Raw genomic sequence first — 18,404 nt, 5'->3', positions numbered from 1 at the left:
CTTTCAGTTATGTCAGTCTTGTCTCGCTGCGTGGGCTTCCCTTTCAGTGAGAGACGCTTACTGAGTAAGCTGCCCAAGGAGCTGAAATCAGTGGATTGGTCCCTTGACTGGCCTGCATGTAGTTCAAAGTCATTCCAAATAACTTATCCTCATTAAATAAGGTTTATATCTTCACCGTTGCTGCCAGTTGTTAGGAGAAGAGAAGAGAGCTTTGGTATGTTATGAAATAAAACATCCTTCACTTATATGAGTGATGATTCCTCCCTTTCCCATTGTAATCCCTTCCACGTTGGGGTAGCTGTCATATCCCTACACTCACAGAACACCCCTTAAGCCTTCTCATTTCCGGTTCAACTTGAAAAAGCTGCTCTGTAGCTGTGTATAGTCACTGTACACCTTGGGCCTCCAAGTGACAGGTGTGGTCCACCTTGAGCTGAGCTTTCTGTGGGGCGATCGGGAGCAGTGCCTCTCTTTTTTTTTTTTTTTTTTGCCTGTGCCTCGTGACTTGTGGGATTTTGGTTCCCTGACCAGGGATCGAATCTGGGCCCTCAGCAGTGAGAGCACAGAGTCCTAACCATCGGACAGCCAGGGGAATTCCCAGCAGTGCCTCTGTAACTTGAGTGTGCATCAGTGGGAAGCTTTATTGAAAGTCCAGATTCTGAGATCATATTAAGAGAAGAATATTGGTCTAAGGGTCCGAATGGGGCTGCCATCCTGGCTCTCCTACTCACCCCATGACCTGGGCCAAAGTAGGTGATCTTACCAATTAAATGGGTAGTCCTGTAATAATTAAGTGAGAATGCAAGTGTGTATGCAGAAGTAGCTTGCAAACTGTCAAGAAAAACTGCAAAACATAATCATTTGTTGTCTAAAGCCCTGCCCTTTTCTGGACCAACACGGTACCGAGGCACTCTTTCAAAGGGCTAGGGTTCCATACTCTCCTTGCTTCACTACTTTACCTTAGGGCAAGGGAAATTGGTCTTTAGCCTCAGCAGTAGCCAGAAGGAGAGGTCACTGCTTGAGATCCATAAACTCACTGCACATTTGCCAATCCAGAATGCAGAAAGAAGGACCCCAAAATCCCAGTGTTATAAATCCCCTTTTTTGATCTCAGGGTATTGGAAATTCTCATAATAGCAATACCACTTATTAGGAGGCAGTATTCATGAAGAGATTAAGAGCAGAGAATCTGGAATTGACCTGCCTGTGTGTGAATGCTGGCTCCAACCCTTAGTATCTGTGTGACCTGTCAACAGACTTCCCCTCCCTGTGTCTCAGTGTCCTCAACTGTAAGGTGGTGATAATAATAACAGTGCCACTTCCCAGGGTTGTTGGGAGCATTCAATGATGTGACATAAGAAAAGCACTTAGAAAAGTATTTGGAGGGCACATGGTAAGTACTCAGTAAATGATGGCTGTATTTTTATGAAGCTTTTGCTGTGTGCCAGCCCTGCGCTAAGCAGTCTACATGGATTATTTAATCTTTACAAAACCCTTTGTGGTAGAACTGTTGTTATTCCCATTTTATGGATGAGGAAACTGAGACTCAGAGGCATTAACTAACTTGCTCAAAGCTGTAGAGTTAGTGTAGAACCAGGACTTGAACTCCAGCCTCTCTGACTCAAGAATCTGTGTTCTCTCACGTATTACACTGTGCCTGATAGTGTAAGCAGATGGGCGTTTCCCTGCTTTCCTTCCGAAGAAAGCAGTGAGAAAGTGGTCAGATGGCTGAGATTTTGGTTAACCTCCCAGGAAGGCCCTATGAGCACATTACCATGTATCCTAAAAGCTGAATAACTTGATGATCAGGGATAGTGAACACTTCGGGAGGAGGTCTTTTCCATGTTGAATTGCATTAGGTTGAAGGTTCCATGCCCTTTGAGGCCACGGTAGCTTGCAGTGTGGCTGGCAAATAGCTTTCAAGGCCAGAAGCACAGCTGAGTGTTCTAACTGAACACTTCTTAAAATGAAGACCGCGTTTTGCCACCCGCAGTCATTTGTATCCTTTCTTCACTCACCATTCTTTTAGTTAAAAAGGGTTAAAAGCTGTCCTTTATGATCACAGCCAGGACTTGAGTGAAAAGGCAGAATTCCACCTCCCAGGATCCCAGAGGGGCAGCAGTTGTCCAGAAGAGCTGGGGTTTGGAGTATAATGTGTCTGTTTACTGTATGAACACCCAAGCCAAGAGTTTGCCTGTCGCTGGCTGCCTGACCTTCAGATGTTGCTCTGACATGCAGGAAGTCATGACTCTTCAGCAACTAACTTGATGCCCACTGGATGGAATGCTTTGTTCCTGAAGTCTGCAGGGGAAACTCAGGACTTCTGCTATCACTCAGCCAAAAGGGGGCTGGGGGGAGGCTAAAAAAAACCCTGAAGGCTCCGCTTTTACCTTGTGGATTCCTTTTGACTTGCATGCAGCCTGAAATGCTGCTCTCCTTGATCTCCTGATCCTCGTACTGAGGTTCTTAAAATCAAGGCCTTTCAGAAAAAGCTAGCCCCCAAATCCTCATGCCTGCACACCCCCAGTATGCATTTATGGAGCATCCTTGGTGTTCCCAGGCAGGAGGTTAGCCTCTTTCACATTTATCTTCATGTCCAACCCTTGCGGCTTTTTTTGCACACAAGGAAACAGGCTAAGGGGCTACGGGATTCGTACAGGGGGGCACAGCTGGTCAGTGGGACCCAGCTCTGTCCGCTCCAGGTCCAGTGCTTCCTCCTCCTCTCCCCCCAGTGCCCCCTCTTCCTCTCCATTCTTGTCACCCCCTTACCCTGATCTCCTCCTTGGTGTGGCCCCGCTCCCTGCTGTGCGTGGCTAGCAGCATTTCTCAACCTCCATTGACATTTCAGGCTGGATAACTTCTTTGTTGTGGGCGCCTGCCCTGTACATTGTAGGATATTTAGCAGCATCTGTGGCCTTTATCCTCTAGATGCTGCCAGTACCACCAGTCACAACCAAAATGTCATCATGCATTGCCAAATGCCCCCAATCTTCAGCTGAGGCCAGTCTTCAAAGAAGGAGAAAAATCATCCCTCATTGGGATGACTTTTAGCTTTATTCTTAGCCTTATTCTTCCTCTTCACCATTCTTCCCTGAGAAAGAGGTCAGCGTGTTGGTGGTGAGCCCCATGGCATGGAGTCCTCTGGAATACTTAGTCATTGCTCTTTCATCCCAGCCAGAGTTCCCTAAAGCAGTGCCTATAGACTGTGATGAGCTGGTCAAACTTACAAAAGTTCCTCAGGCTCTGGTGCCCAGGGTCTGAGTGAAAAAAGCCCTCATCCCTTCTCAGTGCTCTCAGAACAGACCCAAGAGGATGGGACTGGGTCTTCAGTGCTTCCCTGGGAAGAATCCTCTGTCCTGTACTTGCAGAGAGATCTGGAGAGACAGGAGTGCTGGGCTTGGAGTAGGGCCTTCCTATGAGGTATAGAGATGCTGCTCCTTTCAGATGGATTCCTGTGGCTTCTGCAGGAAATCCTGCATCTTTTCTAGGGCAGCTGATTCCCTTAGCATGTGGAGGGGGAGGGCAAGGCCTCAGTTGAAGATTGGGTGAAAGCTGTGGTCCTTCACTCCAGAAACGTACACTTTGCCTGTAGTTTCAGGGGTTCACAGATACCAAAGGTTGGCCATCCCTCCCATCCATTTGCAGGTTAGGGCCCCTTGCTTTATGCTTACACTTATCCTTGGGGTTGAAGTGGAGAGGGAGGGGTCTTTGGCTCCCCTCTTGCTTTTGGTGGGAATAACAGTCCACCCTTTCATTCTGGGCCCTAAACCCTAAGCTGGCTTGAGTAATATAATACAAGGTGAGGATGTAGTCAAGGAGATGAGCCGAGAGAGAAGCTGGGCCCTGTAAATAGGAAAGGAAGCGGGATGGCAATTCGGGAGCTGACTCCTTCCCTGTTCCAGCCCAGCCTGAGGGCAAGGCCCAGCTGAGGGGAGGAAAGGGAGGAGAAAGCAAGCGGAGGAGATGAGCAAGGGAGAGGTGACCCCCTTCTTTCCCAGCTGCAGCAGCCCAGCGGGTTAGATGAATGCTGGGAGGGGGGAGAGTGACCCTGGCAGAACCCTTTGTTCCAGCTGAGGCTGGAGCGGGGGCACCGAGCCATTCACACGCCATCCCAGGGCATCCTGCTGGGCACGCTGGGGAGGGGGCACAGCAGCCGGTCATGGGACTTGGCCAGGCAGATAGCTGGATGCTCAATAGGGAAGCCCAGCTGTGTGCTGCGGAGGCTGTGGGAGGGGCTGCTTCTGCCATCCTTTCTCCAGGCTGTGGCCAGTCCCGCAGACCGGAAGGCTCTGACTGGTCCCAGTCGCTCTGCCCTGAGGCAGCCTGGTTTCCCGGTCCCGCTTCTCCTGGTCACCCTCCTTAAAGCGAGTTCTAACTCAGGGACTCACAGCAGCGCCTGTTGCTCTCTGCTCCCTCGTGTGATTTCTTATCCCTAAAGGGGCTCCAGCATTTTAATTCCACTCTTATTTCTTGTTCTCCCTGGCCAATGTCCTGGTCCTGGATAGAGGCAAAAGCATCCATAACTCCACCTAGTTTTGGAGGGAAGGATATGGAAACCTTTCTACGTCGCCCATGCTGTCCCTGGCTCCCCTTCCTCAAGACCACCAGCCCTCTAGGTGGCATCATTTGTCCCTGGGCCTTTGGGGGTGTGTGCAAAAAAACCCTGTCATAGAAGGGATACTGGACTGTTTGTGAGCCCAAAGTCAGAGGGTATCTTCTTGACCATTTGTGCCTTGGAGGAGGGGGAAGGCACGATTATATGGTCCACACCTCCCTGCAGCATCACTGTGGCCTCCTAGGTGACGGTGCTCCTAGACTTGGCTCCTCTACCTTGCCCCCCTGGAATGGGCTTTGGTTGCGTGAGAGCTGAGCCCTCACTGGTTCCTCTTCCCTCTTCCCAGGCCTAGCCAGCAGCCCCGAGTGTGCTTGTGGTCGGAGCCACTTCACGTGTGCAGTGAGTGCCCTCGGCGAGTGTACCTGCATCCCCGCCCAGTGGCAATGTGATGGAGACAACGACTGCGGGGACCACAGCGATGAGGACGGATGTAGTAAGAGCCTCCCCATGGGACGCTGGGAAGTAGTAGAAGGTGTGAGGGAGCAAGGACAGGTGTGATGGCGTGTTCTGTGCATCAGCTGTGTCAGACTCAGAGTTGGACTCTCTCGAGGGTGACAGGTATTAACAGATGGGTGGTTTCTTCACAATATATATGGCTTCGGCCCTCCCGTATTTCCCATATTTCCATGCATGTATGGCCAGTAAAACAAACTTTGAAACAAGTACAGGAGAAAACATTTGAAGTTACAGGTGGTCTCTTTAATTAAATAGATCTCTCTGTATTTATGTGAATATGTGTATCTATTGCATATTTGTGCATTTTAAAATGTGCATACTATACGTGGATGCCGAGTATTTCTGTGTTTCTTATGTTGGTATTCTGTGTAATCACACCTTTTCAAATAACATAAACTTTGTAAGAAATCACACATTCTCATTAAATCTCCCCTTTCCCCTAGTGTAGTAACATGCACAACAGGCTAGGGTATCCTGTCTTGGGTATGTAGTAATATTACTCCTGAGCCAGTTACTTGTCTGGATTCAGGGGTGCAGTCCCCACCCTGCAGCACCTATATCTGAGGGAGGCTAATTAGTCTCAGAAGAGTGAAGCTACAACCTGGACCTTATTAACCCTAATCAGTTTGGCTAATTGTGATGATGGTAAATGGCTCACTTTCATGTAGCACTTTGGAGGTCTCAAAAGACCTCGCTGAGTCAATTATAATTATCCCCATTGTACAGTCAAAGAACCTGTAGCTCAGAGAGGGTAACTGGCTTGTGTGATAAGTGATGAGTTCTTGAACTTGAAATTGAGCCCAGGTGTGTCAATCATCATTTGATAAGAGGAAATGGGGAAAAATACTTTTGTTTGTCTTTTCATGTTTTCCTTAACTGCTTTCCTAGTGGTTTTGAGCTCCTTGGGCTCTTCTGCCTTCTGAATCCCTGACCACCACTCCCTGAGAAAGCTCTGGCTTCTTAACTGCTGTTTCTGCTTGGTTCTCCATCAGCTGGGGGCAGGCGTAGGAGTCCGTGAGGAAGGACTGTAATTCAGACAGGGAGTTACCAAAGGATTTCTGGCCCGGTTGAGCCTGCCTGAGTAAGTGCACCAGACTGACACTCGTTTCCCTTCTTTTGCCGGGACTCAGTGCTACCCACCTGCTCCCCTCTTGACTTCCACTGTGACAATGGCAAGTGCATCCGCCGCTCCTGGGTGTGTGACGGGGACAACGACTGTGAGGACGACTCAGATGAGCAGGACTGTCGTGAGTGCTGGCGGGGCTGGGCAGGTTCCATCAAGCTCTGCTGGGAAACAATTTTCAGTCAGAGAATGATGCCGCAGGGGCTTCCCTGGCAGTCCAGAGGTAGATACTTGGCCTTCCAATGCAGGGGGTATAGGTTCAATCCATGGTCAGGGAGCTAAGATCCCACATGCCTCGCGGCCAAAAAAACCAAAACATAAAACAGAAGCAGTATTGCAACAAATTCGATAAAGACTTGAAAATGATGCCCCAGCCCGTGGTCTTTGGCTCTTGTCCTTCCACCTCTTCTCTTGGTCAGATAAGCCCCCGGAGACAGCCACCTCCTAGGCTCCCTTGGGAAGCATCAGAGCTGCTTGGCTGCTCTGCTCTGCAAGGCTTTCTGCTGGGCTCCCAGGCGCTGGCCCCACTGCCTGTAGCAGCCTGACCGCTCTGTGCCCACAGCCCCGCGGGAGTGTGAGGAAGACGAGTTCCCCTGCCAGAACGGCTACTGCATCCGGAGCCTGTGGCACTGTGATGGTGACAACGACTGTGGTGACAACAGCGATGAGCAGTGTGGTGAGCGGCGCTCCAGGGAGGCAGGCGGGGTGGCTGGTGGATGGCATGGCCGTGGGGAGAAAGAGCAGCAGGGGCTCTAGCACTGCCCGAACCTTGAACTGCCCAGGTGCCTGGAGCAGCTGGAGGAGAGCAGGAGGGGCAGAGCAGCCAGACCCCCCAGGAACCACAGAATAGGAGCCTGAGGCCCAGTCTCTCCAGGGCTTCGGCTTTCCCCTTGGGAGTCTGCACCGAATCTGTGGTGTCTTGCAGGGCCTGGGTCAGACTCCCAGGGGCAGTGAGGATGGGAGTCAGGGAGGATTGCAGGAGGGTTGCCGGTGGGGCTCCTGCAGGATTGTTGTCCCATTGCGTCCCCCCAGACATGCGCAAGTGCTCCGACAAGGAATTCCGCTGCAGCGATGGAAGCTGTATCGCTGAGCACTGGTACTGCGATGGTGACACTGACTGCAAAGATGGCTCTGACGAGGAGAGCTGTCGTGAGTGGCCCCAGAACTCAGGCTCTTGGGCTGGGATGGGGCAGAGAGCTCCATCCCATGGGCTGAGAGCCAGGCTGAGGAGTGCATGAACAGTGGGCAAGGAGTGTGGGTTCTTAAGAAGTGGCTCCTCCTAGGTTGAGCCAGGGAGGGAACAGGTTCCCCAGGTGGGAAGGGAGGTCTCCCTTTGGTCCACCAGAATATGGGAGTCTATAAGGGCCATCCCAAATGAAACCTGGTTTCTTTGTCTGAGCATCTTGCTCCTTTGAGGAGTCAGGGCCCCTCTCCTCTGTCCAGGACTGAGTGTATTCCCCTCCCCGCCCCTGCCCTCCTTCCAGCCTCAGCAGTGCCAGTGCCCCCTTGCAACCTGGAGGAGTTTCAGTGTGCCTACGGCCGCTGCATCCTCGATATCTACCACTGCGATGGTGATGATGACTGCGGAGACTGGTCGGACGAGTCTGACTGCTGTGAGTGCTCTGGCCAGCTGGGTGGGGGAGGGGAGGCCAGGCTGGGAGGAACTCCTGGGGTGGCAAGGCACAGGTGCCACCTGGGTCAGGAGCTCAGGGGACAAGCTTTTGGATTCCCTGGTCCCTACTGAGCAAAGATAGAAGAGCCTGGGTGCTGGGGCTGTGGCTTTCTGGTCTGCCATGGGACACTGGGTGCAGGGACTAGCTAGAGACAGAAGCCTATCGTGTTTCCGCAGCCTCCCACCAGCCCTGCCGCTCTGGGGAGTTCATGTGTGACAGTGGCCTGTGCATAAACGCGGGCTGGCGCTGTGATGGCGACGCGGACTGTGATGACCAATCTGATGAGCGCAACTGCAGTGAGTGGGGGGCGGTGCCGAAGGCCTGGGCTGGAAGTAGAGAGAGGCCACCACCGGTAAAGCTTGAAGACAGTTAGGACAGGACCACCATGTACAGTCGTGTAGGTTGGGCATGGCCCAGAGGTGCTAGGTGCAAAGGATGCCAGTCCCACAGTAGACGTATCTTCCATGACTCTGTAGATTTATATAGTCATCATGGCAGTTTCCAGCAGATGGCAGTAAAGTGTCTTGAGGAAAAGGCACCTTTTTCCAATTCCCACAGAGATGCCATATAGACCAGCTGTGACACTGCTGTCAAGAAGAGTGGCGTGGGTGCTGGCATAAAGCGCATTTTGGGGTGTCAGGGTGGTGCTTTGGGCTGACGTGGGGCCCGGCTTTCATTAGACCTTTGCTTTGCCCAGCCACCTCGATATGTACGGCGGAACAGTTCCGCTGTCGGTCAGGCCGCTGCGTCCGTCTGTCCTGGCGTTGTGATGGGGAGGACGACTGTGCGGACAACAGCGATGAAGAGAACTGTGAGAACACAGGTAGAGTCTCCCAGGGGTACCCCAGGCCCGTTAACCCATAGGTGGGTTGGAGGATAGGGGTGGGAAGAGGGTGTTACTGCTGCCTTTCCATTTGGGCCAAGGTGATGCTTTAGTCAGATCTTGCCCATGACCTGGATTTTTCCTGCTCTTCTCAGTTACCAGTGTCAAATCCAGGCGCATCTGTTGACCTGCAGTCTCATGGCCTGGAACACAGTATCAGGGCTGGGAGTTTCAATGGCCTCTCACATCCTAACTCACACATGGCCGGTGCCTGGTGCTCTGGCCTCGTGAGCAAGGACTGCTCTCTGGCTGACAGCCCCCATGCCCCCTCCCCTAGCCACACTGGTGCCGGACACATGGATGTGCTCTCTCATTCTGTCCCACACCCCTCACCGTCCCACTGCGGTGTCCTGGAGAGAAAACACATGCAGACGTTCAGCCAGCCCTGTCTGAGCTGTTTCCTGCCTTGGACCCCGACCCTCCCACCTTGAGTCTCATCTGTCTCCAGCTCACCCTAGAAAATGACAGGCTCCCATCCTTTTGCTGACCCAAGCCCTGCCCTGATGTGACCTGGGTCTCCCCCGCCTCCTTCCCCATTTTCCTCCCTCCCTCTCCAGGAAGCCCCCACTGTGCCTCGGACCAGTTCCTGTGTTGGAATGGGCGCTGTATCGGGCAGAGGAAGCTGTGCAATGGGGTCAATGACTGTGGGGACAGCAGCGACGAAAGCCCACAGCAGAGCTGCCGTGAGTGTCCCCCCGGGCGCGCCCACCCATGGTTTGTGGCTGAGCCCCACCCATACGCTTCAAAGAGAAGCCTCCCCAGTGACTCTTGCAGCCTCAGGAGCTGTTCTTCGTGGTCCAGGTGGAATGCCAAGTTGGCTGTCTGGGGGAGGATTCTGGGCTCAACTCCCATCTCTGGCTTGGCTGGCACAGGGCCCCGGATGGGTGAGGAGAACTGCAATGTTAACAATGGTGGCTGCACCCAGAAGTGCCAGATGGTGCGGGGGGCAGTGCAGTGTACCTGCCACACAGGCTACCGGCTCATCGAGGACGGACGCACGTGCCAGGGTGAGCTGGGGCCTGGGTGGGAGCAGGGCCAGGCAGCTGTGTTTCCGATGGGTCAGGCATTTGATGGGCGTAACCTCATATCATGATCACAATAGCCCTGGGAGGTAGGGATTGTTATCCCTCCCATTTCAAAGGTGGGGGAACGGAAGCTCAGAGAGGTGAGTTAGCAGAGTTGGGATTCCAGCCCAGCTCAGAGTGAACTCGAAGCCCTTGACCGCTTGTTAAATAGTCTTCCCACTAGGCCTGGAAAGTAGATGGGTATGTGGGCAGGGAAGCAGCTCATCAGCTGGGCAGTTGGGGTGGGAGGATGGCAGAACAGAGATCTCCTGACCACGTTCCGTCCTCACAGATGTGAATGAATGTGCCGAGGAGGGGTACTGTAGCCAGGGCTGCACCAACAGCGAGGGGGCTTTCCAGTGCTGGTGCGAAGCAGGCTACGAACTCCGGCCTGACCGGCGCAGCTGCAAGGCTCTGGGTAAGGGGTGTTGGCATTTGGCTGGGTGGGCAGAGGACTGAGCCTGGCAGCCAGGTGCTCCGGTGCTTGGAGATTTGCCGAGAGTTAGCTGTTTCCATCGCAGTAAAATGGAGCTATGAATTGCCTCCTGAGCCCCAAGCCAAACCCCGCTGGGGTGGGATGTGTACTTTGCAGGCTCCCACCCTTCTAGCACTGATGCTAACAGCTTGGGACGTGCCCTAGCGGGCTAGGGGCCCCCTGGAGCTGGGGGTGCACGCTGATGTTGCCAAGGGCAGCTCTGGAGCCTGGCGGGGGCCCCATTTCTATGCCACGTCCCAGGGCCGGAGCCTGTGCTACTGTTCGCCAACCGCATCGACATCCGGCAGGTGCTGCCGCACCGCTCTGAGTACACACTGCTGCTCAACAACCTGGAGAACGCCATCGCCCTCGACTTCCACCACCGGCGTGAGCTTGTCTTCTGGTCCGATGTCACCCTGGACCGGATCCTCCGCGCCAACCTCAATGGCAGCAATGTGGAAGAGGTTGTGTCTACAGGGCTCGAGAGCCCAGGTAGGGAACGAGGCCCCATGGGGAGGGGCAGGGCCACACCACATGCAGAGCCATCGAGGAAAGAACAGGCGAGGAAAGAACAGGCGAGTGGCTACAAACCTTAGGCAGCGGAACATCTTCTTCTCGCAGTGAAATCTTGGATGGAACTCTAATATGGAAAACATTCATTAGTCTACCTTCATTTTATAGGTTCAGGTTTATAACATCTGCTGGTTGTAAAGCAAACATGAGCTCAATCAGCAAGAGTAATGAGACCGTTTTGATGAATGTAACCACCTGAAATCCGAGATTTGTGGATGACCGTTACAGTTCTCTATCAGCCTTGCATCCAGTTAAATTCTGACTTTTGATTGCTTAGTGTTAGGAATATTCTGATCAACCCAGATAAATATATCCAAATGTTTGCAGATTAGAAAAACAAAAGCTCACTTTGCAATCTCAGGCCATTCTACAAGCAAGGGAAGTGGGTTAGAATTTGGTATTGAGCACATTTGACTCAAATGCTTATGGGACTTCTGATGTTCCTCTGTGAACCCCTGAGCCACAATTTGTAAACCCCTGGGCCAGTGCAGTCGGGGACCCTGGGTGTGGGTCAGGGAGCCAGGATTCGTGAAGTGGAATGTGATTGGCTGCGAGGAGAAAATGCATGACCTTGGACAGTTACTTGACTTCTCTGTGCCTCAATATCCTCACCTTCATGGGCATTATAGTACCTAGCTCACACAGCTGTTGTGATGATTAAATGAGTTAGTGTGTGTAACATGGTTAGAAGAGTACCTGGCCCAAGAAACGGCTTTGTGTAAGAGCTGCCCTTGCTTCTATGGCACAGAGGAGCCTGGGCTGAACCCCTGACATTTTTCCATGGCCTCTTTCTAGGGGGCCTGGCTGTGGATTGGGTCCATGACAAACTCTACTGGACCGACTCAGGGACATCAAGGATTGAGGTGGCTAACCTGGACGGGGCCCACCGGAAGGTGCTTCTATGGCAGAACCTTGAGAAGCCCAGGGCCATTGCCTTGCACCCCATGGAGGGGTGAGTGAGCTGTGGCTCAAGCTCCCAGGTTCCTCATGCAACCTCCAGGGACACTTCCCCCCGCCACCTGGGCCAGACTTTATTGGTAGGGTGTGGGGGGGGGGGCGGGCATCCTCACAGGGTGATGTTAATAGCCTTGGCTGTGCACTCAGACACACCTGGATTTACAGCTCTTCAGTAATTGGCTGTATGGCCTTGGGCTAATTAATCTCTCTATGTCTCCATTTTACTCATTTCTAAACTGGTGATCGAAAATATGCCTACCTCACAGCTGTGTGAAGATTAAAGATTGAATGAGATGATGCATTTTAAATGTGGCATAAACACATTATGTAAGTGGTAGATGTTTAGTATTTTTGTTATTAGTTCACAGGGTTGAGCTAATTAATAAAAATTAATAGGGGGCTTCCCTGGTGGCACAGTGGTTGAGAATCTGCCTGCCAATGCAGGGAACACAGGTTCCATCCCTGGTCAGGGAACTAGATCCCACACGCATGCCGCAACTAAGAGTTTGCCTGCCACAACTAAGGAGCCCACCGGCTGCAACTAAAAAAAAAAGCGCAAGTGCTGCAGCTAAAGGAGCTGGCGAGCTGCAACTAAGACCCGGCACAACCGAAAAATAAGTAAATCAGCATAAAATAACTTAAAAAAAAAAAACCTGGCAAAGTTGAATGGCAAGAAGCTGGCATTACTTTAAAATTAAAATAAAAATTAATAATTTTATTATTAGAAGAAAGGTCTCCTGAAATGCAAGTTCTTAGCTTCTGGTTTTTAAAACTTAAATGCAGGGACTTCCCTAGTGGTCCAGTGATAAATAATCCGCCTTCCAATGCAGGGGACGCAGGTTCGATCCCTGGTCAGGGAACTAAGATCCCACGTGCTGTGGGGCAGCCAAGCCCGCGCGCCACAGCTACTGAGCTTGCGTGCCTCAACTAGAGAGCCCACGTGCCACAAACTACAGAGCCCACGCGCTCTGGAGCCCATGTGCCCTGGAGCCTGTGCGCCACCACTAGAGAAGAGAAAACCTGCACACCACAACTAGGGAGAAGCCCGTGCGCCCGAACGAGCGCCACAACGAAGGCTCCCTTGTGCCGCAACGAAGACCCCACACAGCCAAATGAATAAATATTAAAAAGAAAAATTTAAGTGCAGTTAATCAAGGGAAGTGTCCTCTAAGATCCTACAGTTGCAGGTCAGCTGTTTTAGAAACACAGAGTGTGTGTGTGTGCGCGCATGCGCGTGCATGTGTGACATTACAAAAGGCGGTGGTAGACATTGTGACAAAGAAGAAAGTGCTTGTCCTAAGTCGTATCACACTAGTGTATTGTCAGTTCCACAAGGTCAGGATTTTTGTCTGTTTTGTTCACTGCTGCACTCCCAATACCCAAGATAGATATGCCCTGCTCGTAGCAGGTACTCCAAAATTTTTTTTGTTAAATGAATACATGCCCTGTCTAGAGACATTTAAATTCAAATATTGAAAAAATGCTCTGCAGACCAAACAATGTGTCTCCTAACAGTTGGAGTCACATGGTTTAAACCAATAAAAGCCCTCTGCCTGATTACTATCCTGGGTACTTACCCACCCTCTACTGCCTTCCTCGCAATGTCCTTTTTTCTATTTCCAGTACCATTTACTGGACAGACTGGGGCAACACCCCCCGCATCGAGGCCTCCAGCATGGATGGCTCTGGACGCCGTATCATCGCCGATACCCATCTCTTCTGGCCCAACGGCCTCACCATTGATTATGCCGGGCGTCGTATGTACTGGGTGGATGCTAAGCACCACGTCATCGAGAGGGCCAATCTGGACGGGAGTCACCGCAAGGCTGTCATTAGCCAGGGTGAGGCCCTCCCTTCACTCTCCTTTATCTCTCATCCTACTTCCACTGTCCCAGCCCCCAGGAGCCTTGGCAGAGGGTGAGATTTGTACAGTTGCTGGGCCTGGGCCCAGGGGCCAGGCAGGCCATGTCTAGACTGAGGTCATCCTGGGCTTTCCCCCAGGCCTCCCACATCCCTTTGCCATCACCGTGTTTGAAGATAGCCTGTACTGGACAGACTGGCACACCAAGAGCATCAATAGTGCTAACAAGTTTACTGGCAAGAACCAGGAGATCATTCGCAACAAACTGCACTTCCCCATGGACATCCACACCTTGCACCCCCAGCGCCAGCCTGCAGGTAAAAAACCACCCACCTGGTGGGCCTCCAGTGCTTCTGAGAGCCTTCCTTGCACCTGTCAACAGTTGCCGTTGTTTCTCGCGGGGAAATTTGAGATTAGCACTGATGTGGGCGAATCCCTCCCTCTGCTGGAAATTTAGGGCAGTACAACGTTGAGACTCATGAAGGACTTTCAATTTCACTGTCCCCATCTAATTCATGCAGACATTTCCTGTGTGTCAGGTATTCACTCTGCTCACAGGTGGGGCAGATATAAAAAATAATAAGGCGTAGTTCCTCCCTTGAGGGAACTCATACCCTTGCTAAACCACTACTCACTAGTCTTGGGACCGCTTCTCCCAACCTTTGGTCTTACCCGACCTTGCTCTGGGCTTTTTGAGCAGGGAAAAACCGCTGTGGGGACAACAACGGAGGCTGCACCCACCTGTGTCTTCCCAGTGGACAGAACTACACCTGTGCCTGCCCCACTGGCTTCCGCAAGATCAGCAGCCACGCCTGTGCCCAGAGTAAGTGGGTCTAGGGCACGTGCCTCAATGGACATGCCTTGTGAGGGTGGGTGGAAGGAACAAGGGATAGGAGTTCAGGGATTGCCAGTTGTGGGGAGGAGCCGGCCTCCTCAGGTAGCCCCTGGAGAGGAAGAATGTAAGAGGCTGAGGGCTCCCATGTCAAAGCTGAGGGCTGGGCTTCCCTGGTGGCGCGGTGGTTGAGAGTCCGCCTGCCGATGCAGGGGACGCGGGTTCGTGCCCCGGCCCGGGAAGATCCCACATGCCGCGGAGCGGCTGGGCCCGTGAGCCATGGCCGCTGAGCCTGCGCGTCCGGAGCCTGTGCTCTGCAGCGGGAGAGGCCACAACAGTGAGAGGCCCGCGTACCGCAAAAACAAAAAACAAAAAGCTGAGGGCTGAGGGCCCAGCAGTAGTCCCTGAAGGCTCAGCGACACCACCCAGTCAAGTATGAACTCCTGCAGCCAGGCTTTTGTATCATTTCACCCAGGATGCTTTGTCTGTAGGCAGCAAGAGGGTTCTAGGCCCTTCTACAAAGCAGGGGAATGGCTTCCTAGCTCTTTACCTTTAGCCTCACCCTGTTACAGACTTTCTCTCAGCCCCTAAACCATAGAGTAAGATTAGGACTTCTGATGGTGCTCTGCATACATAAGCCCTGGATAAATAAGTGCCTAGTGAGTGAAAGATAATGGGATTCCCAGGGGGCTCCCTGAACTGCTACTCTGGCTTCCTTTGAGCTCCTGAAGGTGTATTGCCTTGAGAGGGTGGCCTTGTCTAGCTCAGTGGTGCAGGTGCTTTTTCCTAAGAATAGTCCAGAGAAGAGTGATCCAGGTGTATAGCACAACCAGCAAGGGGCTGGGGTAATTCCTCACATATCACAGCTCTTCTCATTTACTGCTGTATGCCCACTGATCCTCTTATCTCTGGTTAAAATCAAATTTCTCTTGGGATCTAGGTCTTTTCCAGAGAGTGAAATTAGGAAAACTATTCAGAGGAACAGGGGCAGTGGTCATTCAACACTTTGATTGAGAACCTCATTTCCTTGCCTTCTTTTGTGCCCAACTATTCCCAGATTGTCTTAATGAGATGCAAGGAACTTCCCCTTAAAGGTTTCCCAGAGCTTAAAAGAAGATAGCTGATAAAGTTAGGCAGGAAGTGCCTTTCCAAGCAGAATAGTATATGGGGAAATATTCAGACAGACCAGAATAGGGGCAGGGGATGGAAAAGAGCCAGCTGGGAAGAAGCTCTATAGAGGTGTGGCCAGAGCTCCATCTCTGGAGTCAGACCTGAGTTCAAGTCCCTGCTTCGGTGCTTTGTAGCTGTGGGATCCTGGACCAGTTACTTGGCCGCTGTTAGCCTCAGGATTGCTTATCCAGAGAATGGGAATAAAAATGGCATGAACCAAAAAAAAAAAATGGCATGAACCACAAAGGGTTGTTATGAGGGTAAAGGAGACAAGGCAAGAAAAGCACCAAGCTCGGTGCCTGGCAAGGAGTAAGTGCTCTGCAAATAGTCATTATTGGCTGAAGTCATGAAGAGCAAGAAGAAGGGATCTAGATGACGGAGTGGAGCAGAAGTCCTGAAGCGGACACGGAGGCAGAGAGGCAGGGTGGGGTTGACAGTGACTTAGCCAGTACACCAGAGGAGCCTGAGCAAAGTAACAGGAGAGGCAAGCTGAGATGAAGCTGACAGACGCTTAAACAGGATGCACCTCTGGGCCCCGGTCGAGTCTACTTCCATTGGATCTTAAAGTCTGATTGTGCCAGCACGGGCTGCCCGATGCTTAAAGGGGGCCTGAGGTGTGAAGAGTAGGGGACAAAGGGCACCAGACCCCAGGAAGTGTGATTGAACCAGATGTCACACAGGTGAGCGTCTGTGTCTGTCATTGTTACTGGATTTAGAGCATTAAAAGAAGACCCCTTTCGGCCTTTGATCAGGTCTTGACAAGTTCCTGCTTTTTGCCCGAAGGATGGACATCCGTCGGATCAGCTTCGACACAGAGGACCTGTCCGATGATGTCATCCCACTGGCTGACGTGCGCAGTGCTGTGGCCCTTGACTGGGACTCCCGGGATGACCACGTGTACTGGACGGATGTCAGCACTGACACCATCAGCAGGGCCAAGTGGGATGGAACAGGACAGGAGGTAGGTCCCAGCGTGGGCCCAGGCCCCCCGGGGAGGGCAGAGATTGAGGGATGGAATTTGCCTTCTCCTGGGTAAGGGCTTCCCCTACCTTTGCCAGCCTGTGAATTGGTGGAGTTTAGGCCCCAGAGCTGGGGTGTAAGTCCAGTTGGTGACACAGCTTTGCTTCCTGCCTAGGTGGTAGTGGATACCAGTTTGGAGAGCCCAGCAGGCCTGGCCATTGATTGGGTCACCAACAAGCTGTACTGGACAGATGCAGGTATGGAGAGGGCAGCTATGGCCTGGCTCTCTAGGATCCTCTTATTTAAACCCCTGGCCTCGGGTACAAAGGGCCCAGTGCCCCTCCTAGACCATTTCTGTCTTGACCTGAAGTCCTTGGTAGGTCAGGAGTGGTTGGGCTGCTGCAGAGCTGAAGTTAGCAGCTCACGTCTGAGGTGGGCATTTGCTATTCAAGTGGCGGCTGCTCCTGCTGTGCAGCTTATGCTTGAGAATGCTTTGCGTCATTTCAGATAAGGAACCTACGCCCCGTGGTTTTCCTTCCATCGCTGTCTTGGTAAAAGAGGCATTTTCTATTAGGCAGTTAAATGTGGGAGGTAAGGGGAATGCCTTAAACCAGAGCTATCAAAGTGTGGTTCCCAGCAGGATCAGCATCAGCATCACCTGGGAACTTGGTAGAAACGCATATTCCTGGGCCCCACGTCAGACCTGCTGAATTGGAATCTTCGGGGGGTTAGGTTCAGGAATCTCTACTCTCACAAGCTCTTCTGGTTTTTGTGCACACTAAAGTTTGAGAAGCATTGCCTTAGATTATAGGACAGAGTGGGTTGCTTGGGTTGAGGAAGCCTTACTCTTCCACGAAATGGAACTGATCTCTTCCTTGAATTTCTTCTTGAAATTCAATTCACTAAATATCCATTGCGCATTTATCACAAAGTATTTCTTGAGCATCTACGACATGCCGTGCTCTGTGCTGGGCATGGGAGGTAAGAGGGTGAATGACCAAGACTAGTTAATGTCTTTGCCCCTTACTGCTTGGTAGGGACAGACCGGATTGAAGTGGCCAACACAGATGGCAGCATGAGAACAGTACTCATCTGGGAAAACCTTGATCGTCCCCGAGACATCGTAGTGGAACCCATGGGCGGGTGAGCACCAGCCCCTTTGGAACAAGTTCCCCCCACCCCCAGATCTGAGTACTAGGCGGGAGTCTGGAGGTTAGAGAGAGTGGCTAGATCTCACGGGCGCACCAAGGAAGCAAGAGCAGCTATAGAAACCACAGAGCATCATGACAACTCTGTCTCCTTCATGGACAAGGAAACCTTTTACATTTAAAATTCTTTTTTCTTTTTCTGTTTTTTGGTTTGTTTGGTTGGCTTTTTGGTCTGCTTACCAAAGTAATCCATTGTTGTTGTTTTTTTTAAAGTTTGTAGAAAGTGAAGATTCCCTATAATCTCACTCTCCAAAAAAAACTGTGGTTAACAGTTTAGGGTATTTTTTCCAGATTTTCTTCTATGTGTATGCGTACATGTAGCGGTGGAGGTGATGGTTTTGGTTTGACAACAATGGCATACTCTTCTGTAACTTGGGTTTTCACTTGGCTATATATCTTAGCTATCTTTCCATTTGATTATATAGATCTATTTTTTTCTTCTTGATGGTTATATAGAATTCTGTTAAGTTGATATACCGTAATTATTTAACCCATCCAGTCAAGGAAACATTTAAGATCCTCGGGTACTTTTTGATAGGGATGTGAGAGACAAG

The 18,404-nt window shown here is 51.6% G+C and overlaps 1 protein-coding gene across 1 annotated transcript in view; it reads left to right on the top strand.

Annotated features, from left to right (window-relative positions):
* Positions 1-700: 700 nt before the first annotated feature.
* LRP4 (LDL receptor related protein 4) overlaps positions 701-18,404 on the top strand; it is a 41,600-nt gene continuing 23,896 nt past the window's right edge. The window contains exons 1-19 of the mRNA XM_029209391.1: positions 701-749; positions 4,902-5,048; positions 6,202-6,318; positions 6,757-6,870; positions 7,227-7,343; positions 7,679-7,807; positions 8,044-8,163; positions 8,565-8,690; positions 9,308-9,433; positions 9,623-9,757; positions 10,107-10,232; positions 10,551-10,781; positions 11,658-11,814; positions 13,443-13,660; positions 13,821-13,997; positions 14,381-14,503; positions 16,435-16,643; positions 16,818-16,899; positions 17,680-17,785. Of these exons, the coding sequence (XP_029065224.1) occupies positions 701-749; positions 4,902-5,048; positions 6,202-6,318; positions 6,757-6,870; positions 7,227-7,343; positions 7,679-7,807; positions 8,044-8,163; positions 8,565-8,690; positions 9,308-9,433; positions 9,623-9,757; positions 10,107-10,232; positions 10,551-10,781; positions 11,658-11,814; positions 13,443-13,660; positions 13,821-13,997; positions 14,381-14,503; positions 16,435-16,643; positions 16,818-16,899; positions 17,680-17,785 (2,609 nt within the window). The remainder of the gene's footprint in view (positions 750-4,901; positions 5,049-6,201; positions 6,319-6,756; positions 6,871-7,226; positions 7,344-7,678; positions 7,808-8,043; positions 8,164-8,564; positions 8,691-9,307; positions 9,434-9,622; positions 9,758-10,106; positions 10,233-10,550; positions 10,782-11,657; positions 11,815-13,442; positions 13,661-13,820; positions 13,998-14,380; positions 14,504-16,434; positions 16,644-16,817; positions 16,900-17,679; positions 17,786-18,404) is intronic.

This window comes from Monodon monoceros, unplaced genomic scaffold (assembly GCF_005190385.1).
Source record: "Monodon monoceros isolate NGI ecotype Baffin Bay Population unplaced genomic scaffold, NGI_Narwhal_1 Super_Scaffold_7, whole genome shotgun sequence".
Classification (NCBI taxonomy): Eukaryota; Metazoa; Chordata; class Mammalia; order Artiodactyla; family Monodontidae; genus Monodon; species Monodon monoceros.
This window is presented reverse-complemented; position numbering and strand designations above follow the sequence as displayed.